Source organism: Corapipo altera, unplaced genomic scaffold (assembly GCF_003945725.1).
Source record: "Corapipo altera isolate COAL_440 unplaced genomic scaffold, ASM394572v1 268, whole genome shotgun sequence".
Classification (NCBI taxonomy): Eukaryota; Metazoa; Chordata; class Aves; order Passeriformes; family Pipridae; genus Corapipo; species Corapipo altera.
In genome coordinates, this window is record NW_020884901.1 from 6,187,118 (window position 1) to 6,214,586 (window position 27,469).

The following is a 27,469-nucleotide window of genomic DNA, read 5'->3' on the forward strand; positions in this document are numbered from 1 at the left end:
GAAGGCCCGCCTCCCACCTCCCGCGCCGCGCTGTCATTGGTTAGTGACCCTGCCCGTCACGCGGCCCCGCCCCGCTGCTGGTCTCGGCGCACTGGGCCTGCGTGAGGCCGGGCCAGCCCGCGGGTTTCCCTGTTCAGATTCCATTGGGCGGGTTTCCCATCCATCAACGCAGAGCGCGCCCTGCTCTGGAATCTACCGGCTGCGCCCCACGCCCGTCACACTCAAACTGCTCCCCCCGGCTCTCCGTCTGATTGGAGACGCTCTCGCCTTATCCCCGCCTTCCCCCGGCGGCTCAGCCAATCGCAGCCTGGTCCGCGCGCTGGCACCGCCCCCCCGGTGCCACACACAAGACACGCCGCGGCGCCTCCTCCCGATTGGCGGAGGCGAAGGCGTCTCCCGTGACGTCACGCCCCGCCTGGCGCGAGGAGGGCGTGGCCCGAGGGACTCGGCGGGCGCTGTGATTGGGCGGCGCGAGGCGTCACGTGGCGGCCGCGGCGCGTGGCGCGAAGGCGGAAGCGGCGCCATTTGCCGGTTCCCCGGCGTGAGGGGTGGGCGGCGTTCGGGACTCGGTGCCGGCGGGGTCATGCCGGGGGCGCGGCGCTCCCTCGCCTCCCCCGTGGTCAGCGGTGTCCTCTGCCCCTGCGGGTCCCCGCAAGCACCGCCGGCAGAGGGCGGAGGGAGCAGCGGCGGCAGCGGCGGGTCCTGCGGGCGGTCGCTGTGCGAGGCCTCCGAGCAGGAGCGGCGGCTCCGCGCGCTGTTCCAAAAGCTCGACGTGAACCGCGACGGCGCGCTCTGCATCCACGACCTGGCCGTGGGGCTGGGCCGCCTCGGGCTGCAGCGCTCCGAGTTGGACCTGCTGGTGAGCGGCGGGCGGCGGGGGCTGGACGGGCTCTGGTGCCGCGGTCCGGGGGAGAGGGAGGGTCGGGCTGCCCCCTCGGCTCCGTGGGGGTCTCGGGAGCGGAGAGTGGCTCTGGAGACCCTCCAGCTGTGCCTGTCCGAGGCAGCGGGGGCTCCTGCGCGGGGCACGGCAGCAGCCGCTTTCCGTTACCGGCGTGTGCCCTGACCGAGATGGGACATTCCCTGTGTGATGTGACGGCGCTGCTCCGCTCCCCACGGAGCGGGGAGGCACCTCTGGGTACTCGCCTCGAAGCGACCCTGCCGACCTGCACGCTGAGCCCGGAGGAGTCGGTTTGCTCGCTCCCTGCAGGCACGTACGGTATTAACTGCCCGCAGTTAATAAGGTTGAAAACTTGTTGCTTGGACAGGAAGAAAAACATAAAGGAAATGGCCTTTCTCCAGGTCCGAGGACAGGGCAGCTTGCATGCTGACTTAAACTAGTAAAAGATCCTTTAGAAGGGGTTCCTGCAGTCCGGAATTTTATTGCATCACCGCGTTTCCTCACATGAGTCCGTCTGGCACAGTGTTGCTACTCAGGTTTGCTCAAGGTGGCTTATGCACGCCAGACTCGTTTGTTTGAAGGGGTTGGAAGTATCTTGAAGTGTAGGGAGTCTGCTGTGCTGTACAGTTTGCACATGGAGTGTATAAAAAGAAAAAAAACGTGCAGCACTGGCTTTCTCTTTCAGTATCAGAAGCCCTTTGTGGTCACACCGCTCTGTGTACACTGAGGGTTCTGGGCTCCAAGGTTCAACATGATTGTCCTCTATTTAACCATAATTAGTGCTATTTACATGTCTGTTAATCAGAGCAATAGGCTTGTCCTCAGTGCTGCAGTTTGTCCCTGCCGAGTCTTTTGTAGTCTATGTGCAGGGCCATAAAAAAAGCTCAGTATCATGTGAGGATGGGAGATAAACACATGAGTGCAGCCAGGGATGTGCCACGACACAGTGCCTAAGTCCTGCAGGAAGGAAGAAGAGTTTAACTTCTGAGTCACTGAAAAGATATTTAATTCAAGTGACATTTCATATTCTCTCCCTGTTCTGGGAGTGGCGCCTCAGTTTGAGTGCTTTATCTGCATATGCCCATCCTTTCTAGAGTTTCTAGTTCCTCTCTAACTTTGAATTTCCAACACCTTAGCTTCTAACGTTTCTCTTTGGTTGCTGCTGTAAAATATGAAAATTCCTTGGCACTGTGGTCTCGTGAGTGGTTTAGTTTCTAAAATTAACATGACTGCCATGATGATTTTCTGCTGGGTAAATTTTAGCACTGAAATCTGACTGTACCACATCAATCACCCGTGCATGCCCTGTGACACTGACCTGCTGCCATCCCTGGGGTACAATCCCTTACCCCTGGCAAAACTCCCTCACCTCCCAGAATGTTCTGTGTCACGCCCACATGCCCGCCTGGGTTTGCATTCCCTGCTCTTCCCGTGCACGTTACTTGATCCAGCCTGACATTCTCCAGCCCAGGGAGGAAGCACCTTAAAAACAAACTGCGTTTTTGCTTCCCAGCAGAGAAGTTTCTTTGCTTTCCACGCCGTGGGAGCGGCAGAGAGGAACCGTTCTGCGGGGACTGGAACTCGCTGTGGAAGGGAAGCGCTGGCTGGATGCTGCTTAACAATCCTGTCTTTCTGCTGAAGCCCTTGTCTGTCAGTATTGTTCCTCAGCCCTTTGCTTCCTCCTCTTCCTCTGCATGGGAAGTGGCTGGTTAGATGAATAGTGTGAGGACTGCCCCATCCCTGGAAGTGTCCAAGGCCAGGTTGGGTGGAGCTCTGAGCAGCCTGGTCTGGTGAAAGGTGTCCCTGCCCATGGCAGGGAGCTGGAACTGAATGCTCTCTCTCCAACCCAAACCACTTAGAGTTTGCAAAGCCCTGTTCATATGGCAGAGCACCCCCTTAGCAGGGTAAAACCCATCCTTTGAGAAAGAACGAGGATGCAGAGTCCAAAACTCTCTAGTTCCAGTTAAAAATGTGGGAACAGCCCTCAGAGAGCCGGCTGGAAAACTTCCGCCTGGTGCGGTTCTTAGGAAAATCAAATAAACTTCCTGTTTCCCAGGCAGTTCTATTAATAAGTCAGTCTTTTTTCTGCTCCATCCTTAGCTAATTATGGCACCTCGATGCTTAACTAATGTGAGGTCACGCTCAAGAAAAGTGCTTAATCAAGATAAAAAACCTTTTTGATGTATCGGGCCATGGTGTTTGGAGCCCAGTTCAGGCATAAATCACATGGATTGCCTGTGATTAGTAAATTACTTGGTGCATTTTATTTTTCCTTCCATTCAGCAGCACAGTTGATACGGGAGTTGCCTTCCAACGTTTTGGGAGCAGATGGAGAAAACACTGGGCTGGTAATGTGAGGTTATCACCAATCTCAGCTGCGAGCTCCTAATCTCCCTGCGTCAGTAGGCTGAAGGTCCTTTGTGGTAACAATAAGTTTTGGGCTGAACTCGAAAAGAAAATGAGCAATATTTTGGCTCCCTCACTGCTTCAGAGTGCTTGCTGAGATAAAACCCTTTGTGGCATTCTTGGAAAATTGCTGCCTTCTGTTTTAGAGGTGGCCTTCTGTGGTGGGGGAGAGAAGGGGTTGTACTCAGATGTCCCCTGAGGTGGAATTTGCTTATGTAAACGGTGCTTTCTTCTTTTTTTTTTTTTTTTAACCCATGCTGTTATCTTTAAACTGTTTGACAAATACAGTGTGCCAGACCAGTGAGCCTTGTAACGAAATGTTTGTTTGCACTGGCCAGCATGAAGCAATCCACATACTTCACTTTGCTTGGGCAGTAAAGTGGTAATAACAATGTGAAGAATTTTTTTACAGCTGTTCTTGTTCTACTGTGTAAAGGGATAGTCTTTTACTGCTAAATTCTGTCTACTTCTGGAATGGTCAGTGTCCTGTTACTGCTGCTTTCTGACTTTTATATAGATGTATGGAACAGGAAATATGCACTTAATGGAAATATGGATAGTTGAGCCAGAACTGTGTTTTCTGCTCTGTATCTGGAGATGTCCTATTGTTGAAAGAATGCGTAATGGTAATATTTGTGTGTTTGCTAATATAACTGTTTTCCTACTGATCCTGATTAACTGCAGGGCTGGAGTGCCATTCTAAAAACTCATCTCTGCTGCTGAAGTTCCAGACAGTCTGAACTGGTGGAATCAGTCACAGCTGCCTAGAGACACACTGAAGTGGTGAACTTTGTCTGCAGCTGCCTCTTGTGTGGTGGTGCTGAGCATCTTCTGCTGGACTAGTTCTCTCCACTGCAAGAAACAGAGCACACGTGACCCTTGTCCCTTTTCAGTTCCAAGTGTCCTGTTGCTCTGCCCTAATGATGATATCCTCCTTGGCCTTGTGATATTTTCCTCTCCCAGGTTAATATATGTGACTGCCTTTTGCTCCCTTGCTATCAGCTTCCCCATGGGAAACTACATCAGCTCCCATTCTGCTGAAATCTTTCATCACTTCTTTCTTAGCCTGGTATCTCCTCTTTCATCTCAAGGTTCTGGCTGTCCAGACAACAAGTTCTGTTGTTCCCTTTTCCCACGTACCAAAGAAGCAAAGCCACACTGCAAACTGTTCTGTTTGCTTTAGGCCTTTCCTCTGAACAACTTGGCTTTTTAAGTGTGTCCGTGGACTCTTCCAGCTGTACACGTGCCATTCTGGGATAACAGATCAGTTAGTTCTTTCGCAAGTACTTCCATGGATGGATTGGGAAATTCCTTCTACTGTAGCAGTTGCAAGCATAAAAATATTTAATCTTGTTTCTGATCAATACTTTATCTTCTGTCATGAGGTCATTTAATTCTTCCTTTCAGGCTCTTTATTTCTGTAACTGTTTGACTCTCCAGAACTTTTGAGTACTCCGTGTTGCACCATGCACAATGTACTGGAATTCTCAGCAGCTCTAAGGGGCAAAAGGAGCAGGGACTCTTTCCTGTGTCATGCTTTCACCTGTTTCCCATTCACAGCCATCTGGAATTGCAGGACCTGAGTTTTTATTGTGTAACAGAAGCCTGTTTATGATAAAAAGAGCAGAATTCTAATACAGTTCCATAATCTGGATTGGAATATCTCTCCAAACCTAAATACATTTAGATCTCACAATACAACTCCAAACCTATATGCATTTTTACATCTTCCTGGTTTGTGTGTCTTGAATCCTGCTGGGGCAGTTGTAGAGCTTTTAGCCAGGCTTTTGTAATTCATCCTGAAGGACTGAGCAACACAAGGTGGTATCAGACAAGCGAAGCACTGTTACAGATTGAAATTCCAGTTGATACCCTTCCTCCTGCTGCTTTCACCAGTTATTTGCTAACAGCTTCTCATCCACCCATCCCCTTACTAATCCCAAAGGACAAATGTGGATACCATGAACCAGTTTAACACAGGATGAAACTGCTTTCAAAACCACGTTAATTAACTCCACACACATTTATGAATAATGTTTATTAAAATAATAAGCACAATAGATCATATTTTGTGGGTCTGTAGGGACCAGAGGCCTGTTGCTGCTCTTTGTAAATTATGAAATGTGTGGTTTGATGGAGGCCCTGTTCTCATGCACTTGTGCAAGAGCAGAACTGTAGGTCAGTGATTTAATTGTAGATAAAACTTTCAGATCTATGGTGAGTGGATGAGTTGGTGTGAATTTTGGGTCCTGTTACCTTCTCTGATTTAGGCTAATGACGCAAATGAACTTCTTGTAATCAATCACGTTGAGTTCTTGACAGCTGCTGAAAAGGCTTTGAGAAGAAATACAGGGGTTGGCTTTAGCACAAGAGAAACTTGTGGGCTCAGTGTTGGTTATAAATAGCCTTGGCCTACAGTGAGAGCCTTGGGCCAAGGGTGCATTGGGACAGGGAATGTCAGGGGACAAGGGCTGGCACCCTGCTGCCAGAGGTCCTGCAGGGACAGCAGGAGGAGGGAGGGGCTGGAGAGCAGGGAATCTCACACCGTCATGGTGAGAGTCTTCTCATGGTGAAAGTCTTTTCTCAGTCTGGATCTCTGGCCATCAGCCCTGCCTTGGTATGATTTATGTATGAAATGGGCAGTGTGTGTTCACCCCGTGTTCAAGGGGAGGTCAGAAGCCAATTTTTAGTTGCAAATACATACAAGAGAAACTTGCTCCCGCATGTTTCCCTTGCATATAAACAAACAAACAAAATTACAGAGTAGGCAAGTGTTGCTTCATGTTCATGTACGTACAGGACCAGGTACATAACTTGAGGGATGTTTGTTCTTCCAGGATTGTTTTTGTCCAGCCTTGCAGCAAACTGGAGAATCCTGGTGGTTCTCAGGTTTATTTAGAAGAAACCTTTGTCCTGTTTTCGCGGTGCAAACGACTGAAGGAAGCTGGCTGACCTTTGGGAGATGTAGGTGCCACTTTGACTGGAGCACATAAGTTTTAAATGTCAGTGTTGTGTAAGAGTGTCTCTTCTAGAAAGGCATCCTGCATGTCACCGGTGTGGCCTCGCAGTGTCGCTTCCTGCAGGTTGTTCTGAACCCTGGAGGGAAGTGAATGCCTGTAGGAACCCCAGTGAGTGAAATGAGACAACAAAACTGATCCAAGGCAGCTGAATGTGCCTGTGTAGAATATGCAGCAGTGCTTTGGTCTTTTAACCTGTGTTCTGTGGGCCATTCTTTAGTGACCAGAGCTCAATACCTTGGTAAGTAGTGGAAATGTCTCCTTATTCTCATACAACTGGATTATTAGAATCATTAATGTTGGAAAAGGCCTGCAAGATTAAGTTTAATCTTTGACAAACACCACTGCTTTAACTAAACTTTAGCATTGACTGCCATGTCGAGTTGTGTCTTGAACATCTCCAGGGACGGGGACTCCACCTCCCTGGGCAACCCCTTCCAGTGCCTGACCTCCCTTTCAGTGAAGAAATTCTTCCTGATGTCCAGCCTGAGCCTCCCCTGGCACAGCTTGTGGCCATTTCCACTTGTCCTGTCCCTGGTTGCCTGGGAGAAGAAGTCAACCCCCACCTCTCAGGGAGTTGTCAGATTACTGAGATAACAGCAGGTAGAAAAACTCCAGACTTCAGGATACTTATTGTTTCTTTTAATTTTTATTTTTAAATGAATCTGGTTTAATATTGAACAGAACCCTTAAATGGTTGATGATAAGTGTTAATAAAATGACATCAAAATCATAATAAGGACTTGGTGTCCTGTTTGAGAGCCCTAAAAAATGATGGTGCTGCAGCCCTGTGCTCTCAGCTGCACACAGTACAACATGATATGTTGTATCACGGAGGGAGGAGGAGAAGGGGGAGGGAGTTTTTTCCTACAGACCTACTTGTAGCAAATGGTAAATGAGTCTTTGTTCTTGTTCATGTCCTATGGCTATATTTGTCCCCCTGAATGTGGGACATGAGCACGGTTTAATGACGGCCCGGTCTTTGTCTCGGTTGGAGAAGTGTAGCTGTGATAAGTGGTGTCCATGTGGGGAGACAGCAGAGATGTCTTAGTTTTTCCAGCTCATGTTGGGAGCTGCAGGGGAGCTTCTGGCAGCTAGAGTGGCTTATAGTGGGGAATTCTGCTCTAAGAGAAATTGTTGAAATTTTTAGATCATGAGCTGCTTGGAAAGGCAAAGCTGTTTGGTATGTGAACCTACATGGTTTAGCCTGAGGAGAACTGTGTGAGGGCAAGCCTGGGCCTGGGCTGCTGCAGGGCCATCATTTCTCACTAGGTCTTTTCCTGCTTAATTGTCTGGTGCAGCAAGAAGTTAATTTTCTAATTCTGGAGTACTAAGGATGCCCTTAGTCTGTTGGTCTATCCCTGTTCCTCATATAATACGACCTTGGTGTAACTTGCTGTTCTGGGCAATGGCTGTGTGTTCCCCCTCCTTGTTCAGCTCTGTCTGTATTTCTGTACTTGGCTGTGGCCCCTGGATGCCTGAATGTATCAGCTAGGATAGTTAATTGCTTGTGCCAGGGTTCCTGTAATGAGGTGACCTGGGTTTCTTTGTAGTGTTCCCTGAGCTATGCTGTGTCACCTTAATATATGAACCTACTTGAATGTCACCAGACAGTTTAATTATTTAAGCAGCAGTGGCCAAGACATTTAGATTTTGTGTCTTAAGAAGCACCTTGCAGGCTTAACTTTGGCTCTCTAAAAAGTCTGAAGTATTCAATGTTTTCCTCTTTCAGAAATTCCATTTGAGAAGATAAGAGGTAACTGGTAGAGTCATGGTGGTCCATCCCAGCTGTGGGGCTGGGTGCTGTCTGTGGGTGACACAGACACACACTTGAGGGCAGCAGTGCTCCTTGGGGTGCTTCCAGGAGAGCTCCCAAAGGAGGTGAGTCACAGATGGTTCCTGCAGGGTCACCTGAGGAACTGGGACTGCAGTGCCAGCTCTTTCTGTGCTGAGGAGGAGAAGGGTCACTGCTCCCAGCACAGCTCCCTTCCATCTGCCCCCTTCTCTTTTTGCCCTCCCTCTCACATTTTTCACGTTAGCTCTTCGTCGGTGACGAGGCTCATGTGCTTGTGGGAAAATGCTGTGCATTTACTCAAAAAAGGCTTCTAGAAGCCATCTTAAAGCAAAAGTCTGAATTTCTGTCTGGTACTACCAGCCTGGAAAAGGCCTGTCTGAAAACTGGAGTTTTAGACTTAACAGGTACTGAGATGTAGCCTGATGATGTGGTCGAAGAAGATACAACATAACTTGGATTTGTGGCTTAAACAAAATCTCCCTCTGACAGCTTGTGGTACTAAGGAAAATAGTTTTAATTGAGCAAAACACATCACTCTCTTGCTCTTTCCCTTCTGTTTTGTCTCCATTTGGGTAGATTACAGAACTTTATTGTTGGTGTCTCCTCAGGCTATCTAATGACTATCCATTTTGGTGTGTAGGACTCCCAGGCCAGCTGCCACAGGCGCCTTCTGTCCCCAGTGACTGGTGTGCTGGCCAAGAGCCAGTGTTCAGATCAGCTCTCCTGCTTTTCTGCCTTAAATCCCAGGTTTGGATCATGCAAACAGCTGGAGTTGGAGGGCTGCCTGTCTCCTAATGAAGCTGAGGTTGGGAAGGTTGTTTTACTGTGTCCTAGGTGTTCATGATTTCTTGAAAAAGTGAATTCTTGCTCCTCGTATGTTCCTTTGTGTCACCCTTCAGGCTGGACTCACAGTATTTATTGCATCTTTTCTCTTGTGTGAATGATTGGCTTTGTGGTGGTGTTGGTAGGGTAATAATTCCCTACAAATTCCCTGTAGGAGAGCAGTTGTCTTGCCTCTAGCTATAATCATCCTGCTGTTACGAGGTTTATTATTCTGACCTAATAAAATTTCCCACTTGGTAAAATAATTTTTTTTCCTAAATATGATTAGAAAAGTCTGTCTGTTCTCAAGGAGCTGTGTGAATTAGTGTGGTGGCAGAATTCCTCTGAGGTTTCCTTTAGTGAGGACAGAGGCCAAGGAAGCATTGCTGAGCTTCTGCTATAATTGCACCCCAGGCATGTAATTTCTTGCACAAATTATTATTTTCCTATGAAATCTCTGCATGAGCAAAGGAAGATGGGATCCCTGCTGTGCACACACCACTTACATTAATACTGTTGCAGGGCAACAATTGCAGTAGTGTCAGGTAACATCAGCTGTTTAATGGGACCTCGTAAGTATTAAGTGACCACAGAGGACAAATCTCAAGTCCCACATGGGTGCTTTGCCTTCTGTATCGTGGCTTGTAGCTCTGTGAGTGGTGGGGCAGTTTGCCTGCAGCCACAGGCAGCTTGGATGCCCTTTCCACACTTTTTTGGACCCCATCCATGAGTAGCCTCAACTGGTTATCCCAGCAGAAAGCTCTGTAATTTTTGGCTGGTTTAATGAGGTTGTGAGAGGAGCAGGGGAGCAGGGTAAGCGCAGGGTTTATGTGGATGTGTGAGATGACTTGTTTTAGTGGCAGTCAGCTTCAGATTAGCTCACAGCTGCTTGTGAAACCACAGCCTTAGGCTAATGGGAGCTGATTTTGAAGAACCTTGCCCAGTTCAGAAAATCTGCTTTGTTCTTCTGGCTTGAGAGCATTAAAAACTTTCAAATGTCATCTTAAAGGATCTGATTCACTTCGTGTTAGAAAGCAGTTTAACTTTTGTGCTTGTAGTTGTGATGACTGGCAGCAGCTCAAGATAATCGAAGCATGACAAGAATTCCTCAGTCTTTTCTGCCTGGGCTTCTGACTGCATCCCAACTAGAGCTGGACTGTGCCATTCCTTGGAGAGGGGCAGGGCTTTTCCCACACCCCCTTCCCAGTGTTACTGCCTCTGAATTTTTAAAATTTTTTTCTATGTGGTTAGTTTTTGGCACGTGTCAAGTTTTAAGATAAAAAACTTTGTTGCGTACTCTTTGTAGACCTTGTGATTAAAGAGCATTTTTTTCTTCCTAAGTAATTCTGGTGTATTTGCAAAAGAATTCTTTTTTAATGTGATGTCTGCTATGTACTTGTCTCTCACTTTTTCCATTACTCAGGTCGGTTACAGGAATTCAACTTTAGCAAGTTGCCAAACGTGATGTTTAGCGTTTTTCCTTTATTTGCAGATTGGCTACTTAAAGCTTGCAGACCTTCCAGATTTTGGATCTTAATTTCACATCTAATATCTGTATAACAGAAGTGTGCTGCAGTCTATCAGTTTCAAAAGTTAAAAGCTGAAAACTGACGTCCTTTGCTCCCCGTGGATCTTGCTTTGCTACGGTGGGTAGGGAGCCCTGAGTGATGGAAGCTGTGATCTGTACTCATTTCCCTGCATGTTAAAACCCCCAAACTTATGGAAAAGTCATAATAGTTTGGAAGTGAGGCATGCAGTGCCCTCTGTCTGTGGATGCATAGAACCTGGGAATACCAAGTAAGATGGAAAATGCTGCTGGGTTCCTCCAGAGTGGGTTGACTCTTGTGGTGGGAGACCAGTGTCCTCACCAGTGGAGGAGCAATTGCTGCTGGGGCAGCAGAGAGGAAAACGTGGCATTTCTTGCAGAAATCCAGGGAATATATTGGTATCTGTGCCTATATATTGATATCTACTCGTAGTCCTGCTCTGGCTGGTCCTAGGCTTGGCTGGGTGGTTCGGGGCTCGTCCAGCAGAGCTGGGCCTGTCCGGGTAAGCGCCGCTGGTTTAAGCGCAGCTCCTGCACAGATGAATGGCCGTAAACGCTGTGTGGGCGCGTCGCTGTGCTGCGCTGGGCGCCAAGGGAAGCAGCACAATGCGGCACCAAAGAGCTATTGTAGGCTCGGATGAGACTATAATAGACCAGGGAGCGACAGAGAGTGCAGTTGGAGGTTAATGCGGCCGTGGCTGGGCAAAGCCGGCTTCTCTCCGCACAACCATCTGCCGCCCTAACAAAGAGCCGCAGCCGAGGCTGCAGACGCGGGTACACACATCCCTCGGCCCATCCCGTTCCCTCGGGGCCGCGTGTTCCACGCTCGGGTTGGGTACCCGGCTGCCCTCCGTGCCCGCGGGCGCGCTCCCGTGCGGGCGGCCCGGGGCGCGCTCCCGGCCGGCTGCGCGCGCTGCCGTGCTCCGGAGCTCCGCAGCGTTGGGAGCGAGGATTGGCTGGGCACTGCTGCAGTGGGGACGCAGCCCGGGTGCTCAGCATCGCTGCTCAGCCTCCCCGCTCCCGAGCCGGGACGCGCCGCTCCATTGGCAGCTCTGAGAAGCTCATCTTTAGCTTTGCCTCCTGAGCGCAGCGTCTCGGCTTCTCAGTCCAAGCCGTCTCCAAAGCTCAGCGTCTCTCGGCGTCTCCTTGCCAAGGGGGCTTGTGCTTTGTCTGTTGCCATCAGATTTCTGAGGCTCTGGTACAATGAGCTGCTTGTCAGGCCAGGCACGACTGCAGTAGCAGCAATTTCAAAAGGCAGGAAGCGTCTGCAGGAGCGGTCTGTAAAGAATTCTGAGCCTGTGGAGTCGCTGGGTTGAACCTCCCCGCTGGCTGCTGTGCCGATTCCCGTCTTGGGGGTGCTTGGTAGTGCAGTCACATCATCCTTGGCAGCGGGCAGCTCCCGAGCGCGCAGGGTTTCCCTGCCCGGGATGCTCTCTGGAGCAGCAATGCTGCAGACCCTGTGGCATTTTCTGTCTAGCTTCCTTCCCAGGGCCATATGCCAAGGTCCTGCAGATGAAAAAGAGGATGAGGCCAGAAACACCACCCCACTTCCAGGCCCCGGGGAGAAAGGGCCAAAGATGTTGGGGAAGACACAGGACAGAGGGACTGATCCCACTGAAAGGAGACCAACTATCCTACTGGTGGTTGGACCCGCAGAGCATTTTCCAAAGGTAATGGGACATCCAGGGGCCTGAGGAGGGGTTGGTGCACATGACAGCCGAGTGTGTGGTCTGTGGGAGAAGGGCTGTTGCAATTGGAGTGTGTGTGTGAATTTGGGGAGGGGGGAGAGGGACAGGAAAAAGGGTGTGCCTGTTAGAAAGGAAGGGGGGGCAGGGGAATGACCGAAGAGAGGAGGTGATCTAACCTTCCAAACATGATGTTCTAAGTGGGCAAAAAATGCTGTTTAGGGGCAAGAAGGAGTGTGTGGGGTCTCCAGGGTTCCTTAGCAACATGACTGAGAGGACAGGGAATGATAATGCAGGTTAGTGGTGAGTCCCACCCCTGCACTGGAGACCGGCAACGGATCGGATAGATCCTAAAATGATCCTGAGTCAGTCTCTGGTAATTTGGCAAGCCTCTGGTAAAACTTGCATGTGCTGGGCAAATGAGTAACTGGCTGCATTATCTGAACAGCACAGCCCGGAAGAGAGTAAAGCCTGTCTCTGGGGAGCGGGTGGTATAAGGGAGAGACTAAAATCTGCGTGAGGATGGGAAGTTCCCAGGGGGTGGGAGAGCAGGGAGATGGTGGGGGTGCACAGTTGGCAAAGAATAAATGGTGAGGCTTTGTCTGGGGGGAGGTGAACAAAAGCTGCTTAGTTTAGTGCTGGGGCTTCCAGCACAGTGCTGGCCGACTGCAGTTCTGGTTTGTTAGGATGGGGAGGGAATGCTGTCCGTCTCCCCTGAGGATGGTGCAGTCAGCTCTGACTACATGTGGTTTAAGACCAAGGGTGTGACCTGGGATTAGGGGAGAACGATTTGGGCATAACCCCTGCTAGAGGTAGAGCTGGGGATGATGCTGAAGGGCTTGCAGGGGTGTGTGACTTTCAGGATCCAGCTTATTTGACAGGGAATCAGGTGTGGTTGTTGCTGCAAGGTTTCTTTTTAAAATGGGGGACGTACAGGTTTAAGTTGTAGAGGAGCTTAATATCTATCCTGCTGCTGTTTTGAATGGAAACAGGACGGCATTTCTCATTCTGGGGAGCAGAAGCCACTCCCTGCTTGAATCAGACTGAAAAATCTGCAGGGACTTTTGCCTTCATGTCTATCCTTAGCAGTTAGCACTGTGCATCTCCTTCCAAAAAAGGAGCATGCGCGTCCTGAGAAGAGGAGGACTTTGGTGCACAGAGGTTGAAGAAGGACAGAGGCTCTGAACTGAAGTAGCTTGTGATGAAAGCCTTGCAAGTGTAGGGCTGAAAATCTCTGGTGTCTTCTAGGGAACAATAGTCCCTCAGTCAGGGAGAGTCCATCTGTTCACACCTAGAAATTAAGCTTTCTCTGAAAGCTGATACCAATCTCCTCTTTCCTGTGTGACCCTGGGAAGTTTTACTGCATAGGAACCCTAAAATTGGCTAATGGAGAAATACCTGGAGGATAAAGATGTGGTAAAATGGAGTTGTTGCATCTTAGGAAGTAACTGCCCATCTACCAGGAGGTTGTGATTGTGTAATTTTAGCCTGCCCTGATTGTAAAGTAAAACACAGTGTAAAGCTGTTCTGTTGAGGATTATGCAGATATGTTTTACCTTGTAGTTCAGGCCGGCTAATGCTGCATCCAGCCACTGTGGCTCTGCTGATGGACAGCAACTTGTTAAGCTGCAATGACTTGTTTGTGCTTGATCAGATATCAGTGTTCTAATTACCTGTCTGAAGGAGAAGTGTTGGGAAAAGTCTCAGACAGCCTTAGGGAGAGATAATAAACCACTGTGAGCAAACAGTATTATTTGGTGTTTATAGAAGATGTGGGGGCTTTTGTTCTCTGCCACTGGCTGGCTGTGACCTTGGGAGCAGTCTCTTGTCTGGTAGGCCACTTTGTTTTGTAAAAACACCTGTAACTACCTATTTGCTAAAAACACAAAAAATACGACACCTGATGCTGGTGTTAAGGAATTGCCATGTATCAATAAACTTGAGAGGAGGGGCTTCCTGGCCTTGGCTCTTCAATCTCCACTTGTCATTGGTGTGTTTCTCCTCAGAACCTTACCTGAAGGTAACGATTTCAACATGAGGCTGTTTCTGCAAACGTGAAAGAAAATACTGATTGCTGCTGTGTTGTGTTTGCCCCGGATGTGTGTACACAGGAGAGACGTATAATCTGCCCCTGATGTCACTATCTGGACTTGTAACTTTGGATCTGCATGTTGTCAGTGGAACAGGTCACCTGTCCTGGTTACCTTTGTGTCAAAGACTGCGTAGTGTTGTCTGCTGTCCCTGGTCTCTGTCCTTTCCTTTGCAAAGTTTTGGCTGGCTGCACCTCTTTACTCTCCTGGGGTCTCTTAAATTATTAACTCCCCTCCTTCATACTCTCTGTGTTTTTGAGGACTTTCTGTACTGTCCAATTAATTATAAGCTAGTTTCTAGAAATTAGAGGAGACCAAGTCAGCAGAACCCAGTGAAACCTTCGAGAAATAGGGCTGGGGCCCAGGAAGCTGTTTTGCCTCTGAAGGAGGATGTTATGTGACTGTGACGCTCGCTGGCACTTGATATTTTTAGAGACTTTTTTTTTAGCAAAGTAAATTCAAAATTAAACAGCATACTTTGCTGCTCCTTGTATGGCTGCATCTTTCCATCCTTTGGGAGGTACGTTCTGGAGCTGATGTAGTAAATCAGTGATGAAGCAGATGCCTAGAAGAGTACAAATTACTTGGAAAGGTTAGTGTTGGAATGGCAGGGTATGGAAACTGGTAACTCCTGCAGATTTAAAGAAGAACCAAATCCTATAAATAAAATGAAAATGAGTTGGCAGCTTCCTCGATGACAAGAACAGTGAGCTGTGAAGGTAGACAAACCCAGATACTGCTCCCTTTAGGAGAGGATATCAGCCAGGCTGGCTCTACATCACCCAAAAATGGCTTCATTGGCAGAACTGGTGGCTGGAAGAAGTATCAGGGAGGAGTGACCTTATTTGGTGCTCTGTGCCCTGTCCTTGGTTTGATCAGGAATAGACAGTGCTAATGAGGGATGTACTGTCCGTAGCTCATGCCTGAAGCCCTGGGCTGGGTGTGCTGCCCACAGGGGCTGGGGGAGCAGGACCAGCTCTGTGTGTGCTAAGACTTGGGCAGTGACCCCATGCTAATGTCCCAGAAGTGCTGATCCCTGCAGCCTTGGAGAGCTGCCTGGCTTTTGAGTACTTCCAGCTTTACCAGGATTTTTTTAGGTGAAATCTAAAAACTTCTTAATGCTTGTTTAAGCTCCCTTTGTCATTATAACCTGAATTGCTGGTATAAACTTCATTCGTAATCTGTCTCTCCTTCTTAGCTTGCTGTCCTGTAATTAATACCCTGCTTAAAATCAGCTTTAACCTCATTAGCTTTCTCCTTTCCTATGACGTAGGTAGTAGGGCTTTTTTTCCTAAAATGTGCCGATTTTGCCTTTTGTCTCTAGCTGCCAACTCCAAACAGAGTTCCTTAGGAAAATCTGCATCATGTTGGCATAGCAACTGAGCTGCCAAGCAGCTATTATAGTGATGCTTGGCAACTCGTGGGAAGGACTGCTGAGGATCTTGAGGCTTTGTGGAGCAAATCTGAGTTGGATTTGTTCACTTAGTACCTGTTGCTGGGGGGGAGCTGCTCTGCTCTCCTTGGTCAGGCTGCTGAAGGTGTTTGTTGCTGGTCAGTGGGGGGGATGTAGCATTGGGGTGCTGCTTGCAGTGAGAGTGGTGGGAAGGCTGGGGTGTGCTGTTGGCGTGCATGCAGTGAGCTGCTGCAGCTGATCTTTAAGAGGATCTGGAGTCCCTGAGAAGATCTTGTTTTCGTGTGGAGAGACGTCAGCAGGGAGCAGGTTAAGCCTGGTTAGGTAACATGGCAGTGGTGCCATGGTTGGTGAGGTGCCCAAGGGAGGGCAGAGGAGACTGTAGGCCACAATTCTCAAGGGTACTGAGTCCCTGTGGGTCATGATCCATTAAGCTTTAAAAAAAAAAAAAATCCTTGAAATAAAGCCCCAGATTAAATATTCCCAGTTTGTGTGATTGACATGCAGCTCCACAAACAACTCATTACAGACCTTGGCTTTGCTTTAAAGAACAAAATACCACGGTAAAGACGTAAGAGCCCCCTGTGCATGGGGGCCTGAGGAGGGGAGTGCTGGTTGGACTTTGCTCTGCCAAACAGGCTGTTTGAACACAGCAAACACCAGAAAATGTTGTTGTGTCCGCAGTGGTGGCGAAAGCTGTTATCTGGGCTGGCTTGAACCAGTTCAGCAAACACACTGTGTTACTTCTGGTGCAGACAGGATTAGAGTTTGGGTTATGGGCTGTGGCTTTCTGCATCTTCTCTGTGTGATAGCTTCTCTCTGATAAATATCAAGACTATAACTTTATTTTACAATTCACATTAGCAATCAGTAATTCTGTCCTGAGCGGCGTTGTTACACTCTGGTACTCTCTCTGGTGAGCTTGGTGTTATCCCATACATCAAACTCCACTAAATGCTCAGAAACCTGTAATTATATCTGCATTAAATGGTGCTTGTGCCACGCTCCCTCCAGCCTGGCTTGCTCCTAATGAGACCTCAGGAACTCGCTTGCAAAGCAGTTAAATTGTCAAGGGTAGAAGCTGGAAAATGTTGTTCTGCCCGTGCCACTTCTCTTAGCACAGATCTGACTGCAATGTTTAATTGTGGTCGGAAGAGGAGGGAAAATATTAAGCTGGTGTAACTGCTGTGTGGATGCTTAGCTAGGAGGCTTAGAAACAGCTGGGGCTGTTTTGAAGCCTGCCCTTGATTTGGGTGATTTTTCTGTGTATTTGGCACAATGACAAACCTCCACAGGCTTTATTGCTGCTGTGTTAGTAACACTGGAGTGCTGCAGAGGGGAGAGATCTTGGTGTGCAGGGGTTGCCTTTTCCTAGCTGACACAAGTGGTTTTAGGAGAACTTGCAACAAAGCCAATCAACTCTGGTAGAGCAAAGTAACCTTGTAAAAGTGGAATTTCAAGACTGTTGCTTAAGCTGGATATCCTAAACGTGTATGAAGGCAGTAAGTGGCTGGCATCCTGCTGTTAATGTGTTTTAGAAGAACTTTCTGGAAGACAGTGAGAGTTCTCCTATGTTGCATGGTGGGAAAGGTTATGGTCAAGACTGATCCTTACTGTGCTGCCTGTATAAATCACCACAGAGGCGAGAACAGGATCAGGAAAGACTGATGGGGATGTCAGGAACAGCAAGTGAGTGTCCTGGCCCTTGGCCAAAGCCTCTTGAGCTAAGAGGGACACCCAGTAAGAGTTAACTGGCGGTGAGTGTGATGTAAGGGTTCTGGGTTAATGGGAGTCAGGTGTTGAGCAATGGGAGCAGCTCACATGGCTGCTCTGTGTCAGATGGGTGGGACTGTACAGCCCCGGCTTCCCTTTTAAGTAGAAGGGCAGGGCTTGTGCAGCCAATCCCACCGGAGCCAGCCTCGCTCATAGGCATGTGTCATGAGACTTGCTGGTATTTCCTTTCCACTACGCACTGAAATTAGCTGAGGGGAATCATTCAGTTTTACTTCCCTTCCTTCCCGGTGGGTCTGAGCAGGGCAGCTGAGTCTGGGGCTCAGAAAGATGCTCTGCCTCTGTCTGTACGTGCCGGTGCTCGGGGAGACGGAGTTTGAATACTTTGAGTCGAAGGGGCTGCCGGCCGAACTCAAATCCATCTTCCGCCTCAGCCTCTTCATTCCTTCCCAGGAGTTCTCCACCTACCGCCAGTGGAAGCAGGTATGGCCCCGAGGGAGGAATGGGAGGGAGGGAGTGATGGAAGGGTGGTCTCTGCACCCCGAGTGGCTGATTGGAAGGGGGAGAAGTCTGTGATGACTCTGTTGTAATAACTGAGTACAGCATGGACACACTTCTCGTGGCCCTTGGCAGGGATTGCTGAAGCAGCGTAGAGTGGATTTTTTCTTTCTCATTCTTTTGTTCTGAATTGGGTGAGATCTCGGTGCCTCCAAGACTGTTTGAACCAGCTGATTTGATGTGAGTTAAATAGAGAAAGGGGTTTTCCAAATTACAGTCTTCTGCTTCAACTGGTCTGCTCAGATACGTTTCCACATCCTCTTCCTTTTCCTTCTTCTTGCGTCCTGCCTCCCTTCTGACAGGAGGTGTGTAATGTAGTGTCAGCTCAAGCTGGTGAAGGAGAGCAGGTTTGTGCTGTGAGCAGGAGAGCGGGTCCCTGTGAGTGACTCAGCCAGAGGTGGGTGGGCTGAGCTGAGGGAGGTTGTGCAAGAACCTTTTTCTTTGGAAGGGAGATGCACTAAATCCATCTTGTCGCTACTTCTTTTTCATGACCAGACTGTAAGCCCAGAGAGCTGATTATTGATCAGCAAAGCTGGGGAGGCTTTTTATACCTTTGTGCAGAGACATAGATGGGATGCTGGAAGCTGGGAAATGTGTAAGGTCCCACAGCACTGCAGGGGCTGTGACTGTGCAGGTGACCACAGGAACTTCTGTGGCCAAAATAGCTGTCAGTGACCAGATTTCATATTTGCTGTTAAGGGCGAAGAGCTGCAGGCAGATATTTGTTCACATCTCTGGAGAAGTAACCCACGTGTGTTGTGGGTTACTGTCGATCAGGCCTACGGTGGTTTTGCTCTGTGACTGTGGGGGAGGAAGGTGAGCAGAGCAAAGCTTTTATTGCCTGTGGTCTCTGATCACTCCTGGCACCTCTCTGCGGTTGTTAGGGTGTGCTGAGAGAGCAGGAGCAGTTGCACAGTCACATCTCTCTTACGGGGCCTCCGAATTATTAATGCCTGTCAACTGTTTGGGGGTTGCCAGTAAGAGGGGAAGCCCTGATTCAGCTGTTCAAGCCCAGTGTGCTGACAGGCAAGGGGTGTTGGTCTATATTTAGCCCACAAGTTGAATGTGAGGTCATATCTGAACTTTACAACAGTCATATGATAAATGGCAGGTTGGGAATACTGGGCATACCTCGAAGGTCAGGGCAGCTGGGACAGCGCTTTCTTATTTAAGGTTCAGAAAGTGATTAGGAATAATCCTCATAGCATTAAGGCTAAAGAGACAGGACTTGGTGGGTGAGAGAGTTTTAATAGCAAATTATTTAGTATTGAAGTAATTTAAAATGGCATTGAAACAAAGACTTAAGGCTTATGAAGGGGACTGGTGGTCATAGAGTGAGGAGATACCACAGTAAGCTTAGGTTTGCCTATTACCTTTGAAGCCTGAATATTGAACGAAATATTGGTGAATGGAGGGTTAACCCAGTGTTTGATCTCAGCTCAGAGCTTCCTTGACAACCTATTTGCTCTTAACATAAATGTTACAAGCATTGAAACAAAACTTTGGGTGATGCAGTGGACTGAATCATACTTCATTTAGTGTTGCTCACTGATTGATGTTGAAAAAGACTTAAAAGCTGTCAAAGGCAAGTGACTGAACAAGAAGGGAAATAGGAACTCCCTGAGCCACATTCTTGCAGTCTGGAGATCACCTCTCCTGTCATGCAGCCATATGCCCTTACATAGGGCAGTCCATGGGCTGTTGCCTCATGCTGCAGTGAGTTAATTAGTCATTTACCCTGTCCTAGATGTCTGGCACAGTTTGATCTTGATTTTAGTTTTGTCCTACTAAGAACCTTTTCTTGCTCTATATGCATCTCATGGAAACTTGTGTAATTAAAGCAAATAGCTTCAGGGTGCCTAAACCAGTTCACAGGGGTTTTTATCTTTGACTGTGTTCACTAGAGCTGGACAGGCTTTTGCTGGTTGGAATTAGTTATTGCCAGAGGGAGCTTACTTCTCTAAGGATCGTAGCAGGCAAGAAATTCCTTCTGTTCAGTTTTTTTTTTATTACCTCGAGTTCTGTGATTCACTTTTAATGCAAATCTGTTGCCTCATACTTAGTTCAAGAACCTTCACAAGGGCTTTGTAAGGTGTTAAGATACAGTCCTGAGATTGGACACACTACACTAGCAGCATGTCCCTGATAAAAGCATGAGGCATCATGCCTGTGTAGTGAACTTTGGAAGACAGTTGGAATCAGGTGACTTTTCTACGCTACTGCTTTGCTCAAATTTCTTTGAGGAATTATAATTCTGTTGTTGACTTTCTGGAGGAAAAGATCTTTAAATATGGTAGAAGAAAGGGCTGACCTGTCTGAATGAACAAAGGGACTGACAGGTTTTTACTGTTTTCTGAACAGAAAATTGTGAAGGCTGGAGACAAGGACCTGGATGGACAGCTGGATTTCGAGGAATTTGTTCACTATCTCCAAGACCATGAAAAGAAGCTGAGACTGGTCTTCAAGAGTTTGGATAAAAAGAATGATGGTAAGTATGCTGATGAATGGACTAAGTGCCTGTGTTAGCTTGTCATACATGTACCTGAGCTCACTGGCTGATCTTTGCAGGCCGCATCGACGCCCAGGAGATTGTACAGTCACTGCGGGACCTGGGAGTCAAGATCTCTGAACAGCAGGCTGAGAAAATACTCAAGAGGTGAAGATTCCATTGTTTTTTCTGTTTTGTGTTGAGGGGATTAGAAAGAAATGTAGGGATGTGGAACACCTATCTCTTTTTACCCTGTACACACTTTCCAATTACTTCAGCTCCTCCCTTTTTTCCTTTTACTTTTAATTTTGATTTTCCCCCATAAATTGACATAATAAAGTCATAATGCTTTATGGAGAGTTACTGTCAGAGTCTCTCCCTGACCTGTTGAGGGGTAGTGCTTGTATCTGAGCTATTTGCATCCCTGTCTGATTGTCCTGCTGCCCTGAGCTTGCTGCTTTGGAGAGGGACCGTGCAGTTGCTCTTTGGAAATGCCGAGTGCTTTATGCATGTGGCACTAACATGTTAACAACCACTTATTTGTGCTGTTTTTTCCTCTTTTTTTCCTCTGCTACCTTCCCTCTGTCTGTTTGCCTGTGTGTCAGAATAAGGACGGGACACTTCTGGGGTCCTGTCACCTAGTAAGTATAATTTTCCCTTTAGTGTTAGTTATGTCTTTAACTTTGATAAGAGGGGGTCCAACTACTGCTGTGGGCTGGTTAGAAGGGAGAGAGAGGGGAGGAAAGAGAGCCCTCTCTGTCTGGTGAATAGAAGATTTCCTAGCCTTGTCTTGTGTCTCTTTAGAAGTCTCTTAGTAGTTGCTTTGCAAAGCTTTTTTTGGTGTAAGCCTGAATAATCAAAGGGAAGGGGAGGAGGAATTTGTCACCCAGTGGGACCCTGTACTCATCTGATGATAAATCTTTTTAGCATGGACAAAAATGGGACGATGACAATTGACTGGAATGAGTGGCGAGACTATCACCTGCTGCACCCAGTGGAGAACATTCCTGAAATCATCCTGTACTGGAAGCACTCCACGGTAAGAAATAGTTCCTCTGCAGCAAGTCTTGGTCTTTGCCCAGCTTCTTGTTCCCCAGGAGCTGCTATCACAGTCCCTATCTTTCTCTTCATGGTTCATAGCTGCCCTGTAGCCCTGGAAGCTCAATTGCTTCCTGTCCTGTGGTCTTGCCACCTATCACTGGCACAGCTGGAGGCACAAGTGATAACTGCACATTCTTCAGGGAGGTGAGGGTGTTCTCTTGGCAGCTCTGAGAGCTCCTGCCACTGACCAGCCCTGACCGGTTCAGGACCTGTTAAAACTAGAAACTGATTCCACAGGCAGCCATCCTTCCTGGAGATATTTCTGTGTGTGAATAGTAGGTAATGAGGCTTAACTGGCTGCAAGCTTGGAAGATTCCAGAAAGGTCCAGCCTTTTTGCCGTGCAGCTGCCTGCAGCTGGTTGGTTTGTTCCTAACCACGATCCATGGTATTTTGATGCAGACAAATGTTCAGCAGTTGCCAGGTTCTTGGACAGAAATCTTCCTCCTGTGACATGTTGTGTAGCAGTGGCAGCTCCTGTGGCCAGACACAGCAGTTAACGGCTGTAGATAAGCTGCTGACTTGGAATAAGCATATCCAGAACTTCAACACTTTGCACTGACAAAGAGCAGTAAAACTTTGGCAAAATCACTGGCCAATGAAGCATTTCTCAACACCTTCTACTTTTGCAGATCTTTGATGTAGGAGAGAACTTGACTGTCCCTGATGAGTTCACAGTGGAAGAGAGGCAGACAGGGATGTGGTGGAGACATCTGGTTGCAGGTGGAGGTGCAGGTGCCGTGTCCAGAACCTGTACAGCTCCCTTGGACCGCTTGAAAGTGCTCATGCAGGTATGATGGAGCAGTTCCACTTTGTTTGAATACCTGAGCAGATTCCTTTAATATTCATGGATGCCTAGGAGATGATAATGTTCATCAGCACAATACAGCACTGTGGCCAGGGTTAACCTCTTAAATTGCCATTTTTGAAAGCGTTTTGGATTATTTGAGTGATTGAAGCCATGTTAAAAAGTTATTCTTCATTGACTAGAAAAAATACAGAGAATCTTTTGAGAGGTAGACATGTGAAAACTGTCAGTAGTTAGACAGCTTTGTGGAAAAGCTGGGGTTTGGTGAAACAAGTTCAAGTCCTGTGTTCAGTTGAGAGGCCCCTGAGGCCATGAGAGTTGAAGTGGATGTGGTGTTCAGTTGGCAGAGCTTGTACTCAATATTAGAAAAGAGTTAGAAGATCTTGATTTTAGCCTGCTTTGTCACTGCACCTGCTTGTGAAACAGCTGAGAAGTTGATGGGTAGTTGATCTTAAGTTAGGTATGGGAAAAAACCAGCCTATTTAACCTTTCCTCCCATTCCAGAGGGGAGATATTGATTAGATTCGTTAGTTAATGGTAGACTTGGCAAAAAAGAAAAGAATCTTGCTTTCCCATTGTAGTAGTTATCTGGGAGGGATTAAAGCCTTGGCAAATCTCTGGATAAATAAAAAAGCGCCCTTTTGTCCCTGGATTACGGAAAAACGTAGGGCTGTCGTAATGGGGACTGGAACTAATCCAGGCTTGCTTCTCTCTCCCAGGTCCATGCCTCCCGCAGTAACAACATGTGCATCATCGGCGGGTTCACTCAGATGATCCGGGAGGGTGGGCCGAGGTCACTGTGGCGAGGGAACGGCATCAACGTGCTCAAGATCGCACCCGAATCGGCCATCAAGTTCATGGCCTATGAGCAGGTGAGTGGAAGGGCACAGACAAGTCTGGCTGCAGAAGGACAGTCTTAGAAGAAGGAGGTGATTGAGATAAGTCACGGAGCCTCAATGTCTGTCTGTTCTGGCTTCTGCAGATCAAGCGGTTCATTGGTACTGACCAGGAGATGCTGAGGATCCACGAGCGGCTGTTGGCTGGTTCTCTGGCTGGGGCCATTGCTCAGAGCAGCATCTACCCCATGGAGGTGAGGAAGGATAGCCCAGCCCAGGGGGGCTTGTGGCAAGGGCAGGGATGGGAAAATGTGCATAGAACACCAGCACTGTGATAATTGATGAGTTCTTGGAGGTGATATCAAGTGCTGCTGTCAGGACACTGCTGTTGTCCTGGCTCTCTGTGCTCTTAATGACATTGTCTGTACGTTTGTCTCCTGCTGATTCTCCTTTAGGCCTTCATGCTATTTATTCTTGTCTCCCAGGTTCTGAAAACACGGATGGCTCTAAGGAAGACAGGACAGTATTCGGGCATGTTGGACTGTGCCAAAAACATCCTCACAAAGGAAGGAATGTCTGCCTTCTACAAAGGCTACATCCCCAACATGCTGGGAATCATTCCATACGCTGGTATTGACCTGGCAGTCTATGAGGTATGAACCCTTCAAACTAAAAGTTATTATATTATGTTACATTATGTATTATACTTGTTATAGGGCTGTGCTGCTTGTGTGGCTTTATCACTGTCACACCTGTCAGTCACTACAGGACTATAAGTAATTTATCAAGGCTTTCCTGATCAGCCTTATGGGGCACAAATGGATTTCTTTTTTTTACCCCAAATGGCCTAAAAGATAATCCAATACAATGATTCTACTTCATAAACCATAGTCAACATCGTGCATGGTCACTTGTTTCTTTTCTTGAGAAAATTGCAGCAGGAAACTAAAAAAGGGATTTTCCTGGGGCACTACAGTAGCAGAAGCTTAAAAAGATTTGAGAAGCCCTGTGCTTCTGGCTGAGCTTGCACGTAGCTTCCTGGGCCTTTAAGCTGGATCTTTTATGAAACGTGATATTCTTTTGATTGTTTCTTCATTGCTAACTTTGGGCTTGTTCCTTCCAGACACTAAAGAACACCTGGTTGCAACGCTATGCCGTCAACAGTGCCGACCCCGGGGTCTTTGTCCTGCTGGCCTGTGGCACCATCTCCAGTACCTGTGGACAGCTTGCCAGTTACCCACTGGCTCTCGTGAGGACACGCATGCAGGCCCAAGGTGAGAATTTACTGGGAGCAGTGGGAACTCCTGACATGGTTTCTAAGCAGGGTAAAGGTTCTCTAGTGTAAATATTGTGACAACAACCTCAGCTGGGCCCGTGCAGCTGAGCCGTGGGCTGTTTGTGATGCTGCAAGTGGACTTTGTGCTGCCCTTCAACAACTGGGGCCAAGGACTTCCAGGACAGAGGTTCTGTTTTGCTTAGGTCAGGAGTTTTGGCTAAGGGTGTCTGTACAGCAGTTTGAGAAAATAGTGGTGATGTGCAGCATGGCCATGGTGTGCTGAGAAGTTAATGTTGTCCCCCACAAAGCACCTTTGCTCTGTGAACATCTGGAAGCATGTGACCCAGAACTGCTCTTAACATGTTTTCACCACCTGGGCTGCATTATTTATTGTGTCTTTCCCTGTTGCAGCTTCAGTGGAGGGTGCTCCCGAGGTGACAATGAGGGGACTGTTCAAACACATCCTGAAGACAGAGGGAGCGTTTGGGCTTTACCGGGGTCTGGCGCCGAACTTCATGAAGGTGATCCCAGCTGTGAGCATCAGCTACGTGGTGTATGAGAACTTGAAGATGACTCTGGGCGTGGATTCACGGTGACCAGGAGATGCTGAGGACTTGGAACTCTGAAATCTTGGGATGCAATCCCAAGACGTATAAGCCATCTCTCATTCTGTGAATGTGTCGACACTAAGCTGACTAAGCAAAGCTGTGAAATCCCAGATTGTTTGTGAGTCAGTAAGGGGGAGGGGAGGATCTGGTGTCTTTTGCCATCTTGCTACTCAGAGCTCCACATAAACCATCACGTGGTCCTTTTTGTTGGGCCTTTGGGAGACCAGGAGGTGAACTCCTGAGAGAATCTTAGGGCAGGAGTTGCTGAGGTCAGTTCCCAGCAGTATGACAGAGTAGCAAAGATCTGGGTTACAGGTCTGCTCTCAGCCTGTTGCCTGTACAGAGCTGTTTGCCTACAGATGAGCACCTTCTGACTTGCTGAAAGAGCTTCTTTTTCCATTCAGAGAGCTGCTTTTTCCATTCAGTTGTTTAACTTCCTACCCATTGTTTAAATTTGTACAAACCTTGTGTAGGAGCTGCTGCCACACCGGGCTTGTTATAATGTTTACAAATATTCCTTTGGGTAGGAGACATTCATGTTCTGCTTCCAAGACTTGACATGAAATGTAATTTTGATCTATACTGGTTTGGAGGGCTGGTGGGCAGTGGTTTATCCAGTCAGGCTGAAGGTTGCTTAAGCCAGCCTGATGAAGAATTAGAATTATTTATTTTTTATAGGTTTAAGTGTGTCTCATAAACCCACTAACAAGATGCACTTACTAACAGAAGCAGCAGACTAGAGCCTGCATGCCTGTATCCTTTGCATGCCGGGATTGGCTTGTCTTATACTCAGCAGGGGCTTGGGAAGGGGAAGGCAGGAGGGCCCTGGGCTGACCGGCACCGTGATGCATGGCTTTAGTGAACAAACACGATATTTCACAGCTCCTGTGCAGTTGTGCTCCCAGCACGACGTGAGAGCCCCTGTGCAGCGTTGCATGGACCTCTCAATTCCATTCTGCCTGGTGCCAAGGAGAGCTGTTGGGCCTTTTCCAAACCCCGTGCCTACGCTGCTATTTCTCTCTTTAGACCTCTTGGTAGATGGATGTTCAGGTTTCCGTGGGTGCCCCAAGTCAGGAATGTCCGCTGTGGGAAGGGGTGTTAGGGAGAGGGGCTGGTTGTCACTGGGAGAGGTGAGCTTTCAGTCCTGAAGACATGCTTGCTTGTCTTTCAAAGGGTGCTTTTCACAAGGCTAAGGGAAAGAGATGGCTTTAAAATTTCTCTGACTGCATTATGGGCTGCTTTAGTTAATAGGATCTGGCTTCTGAGGCCTGGAAGATCCTCATTCAACTTTTCATTTTGGGCAAAATGGACCAGCGTTGCATTCCACTGTTTTACTGCTTAAAGCATATTTATTTTGTATTTATTTGAACAGAGTTATGTCAGACTATTTTTATAGACTTGTTTAAATATTGTTACTGTGCTTATATTTCTCCTGTTTTAAAAAGTTCTCTATTAGTTCTCTCACATCACACACAGCTGAGTCGTGGGGAGGGACCTAAAGTCACTCATGTACCTTCCCTGTGGGGCTTGAGCTGCCTTTCCCACATCTGGGGTTGTTGCTGGAGGACCTCAGCCCAGAGAAATTCTGTAGCAAGAAGCCATAGGAGAGAAGGGAGCAGGTGAGGAAGCAGAAGCTTGGGGAGAGGGTGCACTGTGAGGCTTGCCTTAGTTTGGAATTGCCTCTGTGCATGGCTGAAAGGCTTTGGGTGGATGGCTGAAGTTGGGAAGTAGAAGGTCTGTGTATGTTGGATGTCACAACAGCTAACTAAGAGCAATTTGGGGAATTTTTAGGTGAGGGGGGAGGAGAGAAATCTCAGGGACTAAAGACAATACACATTTCCAGAGAGGTGGAAGGAAACTTGCACTTGGACATGAGCTGAATCAGTGCTTTGAGGCTGAATCAGAAGACCCTGCTGCTGAGTGAGTGCTCATCACATGCAGGAGGACACTGTGGAGATGTGTGTGAGAAACTGGAGAAGGATTTGCTAGCACTCAGCAGCTGCTTTTTTTTTGGACAGATTTTGGTGGTTCATGGAGAGTCTCCCAGGTGAGGCTATGCCTTAACTCTCAGTGCTGTCAATAGCAGCCTCTTGGAAATCTAACCAATCTGGATTAGTGATGATTTTTTTCCACCCCCCTCTTCCTGAGACCTGTCACAAATTCTGCAGTGGTTCCTTCCTACCAGTGTGGCCTAATGAGAATATGAATATCAGAATGCAAAAATCAATGCAAAATGACAACCATCTTTGTAGCTGTAACCACAAATTGTTATAATGCAAATCTAACTCGGATTCTTCATGTAGGGAACAGTCTGCTAATAAAGGTCTGTTAAAGAGATACTGTGTGTCTGCATCTCTTTCCTGATATGGTTTAGTGATGTTGTTTGTGGCCAGAC

At 47.9% G+C, this 27,469-nt stretch overlaps 1 protein-coding gene across 6 annotated transcripts; it reads left to right on the forward strand.

The window, feature by feature from the left end:
- Positions 1-568: 568 nt before the first annotated feature.
- SLC25A25 (solute carrier family 25 member 25) lies at positions 569-27,411 on the forward strand. 6 transcript variants are annotated; one of them, XM_027650363.1, is made up of 11 exons: positions 4,598-4,800; positions 20,321-20,447; positions 20,528-20,615; positions 21,053-21,088; positions 21,375-21,486; positions 22,179-22,337; positions 23,074-23,226; positions 23,337-23,444; positions 23,676-23,843; positions 24,314-24,464; positions 24,878-27,411. In XM_027650363.1, exons 1-11 carry the CDS (start codon positions 4,771-4,773, stop codon positions 25,060-25,062), a joined length of 1,317 nt encoding a protein of 438 aa, XP_027506164.1. In that variant the 5' UTR covers positions 4,598-4,770; the 3' UTR covers positions 25,063-27,411. The 6 variants fall into 6 exon arrangements, with proteins under 6 accessions (XP_027506160.1, XP_027506164.1, XP_027506159.1 ...); XM_027650358.1 differs by lacking the exon at positions 4,598-4,800 and adding an exon at positions 11,908-12,154; XM_027650361.1 differs by lacking the exon at positions 4,598-4,800 and adding an exon at positions 16,726-17,884.
- Positions 27,412-27,469: the final 58 nt, after the last annotated feature.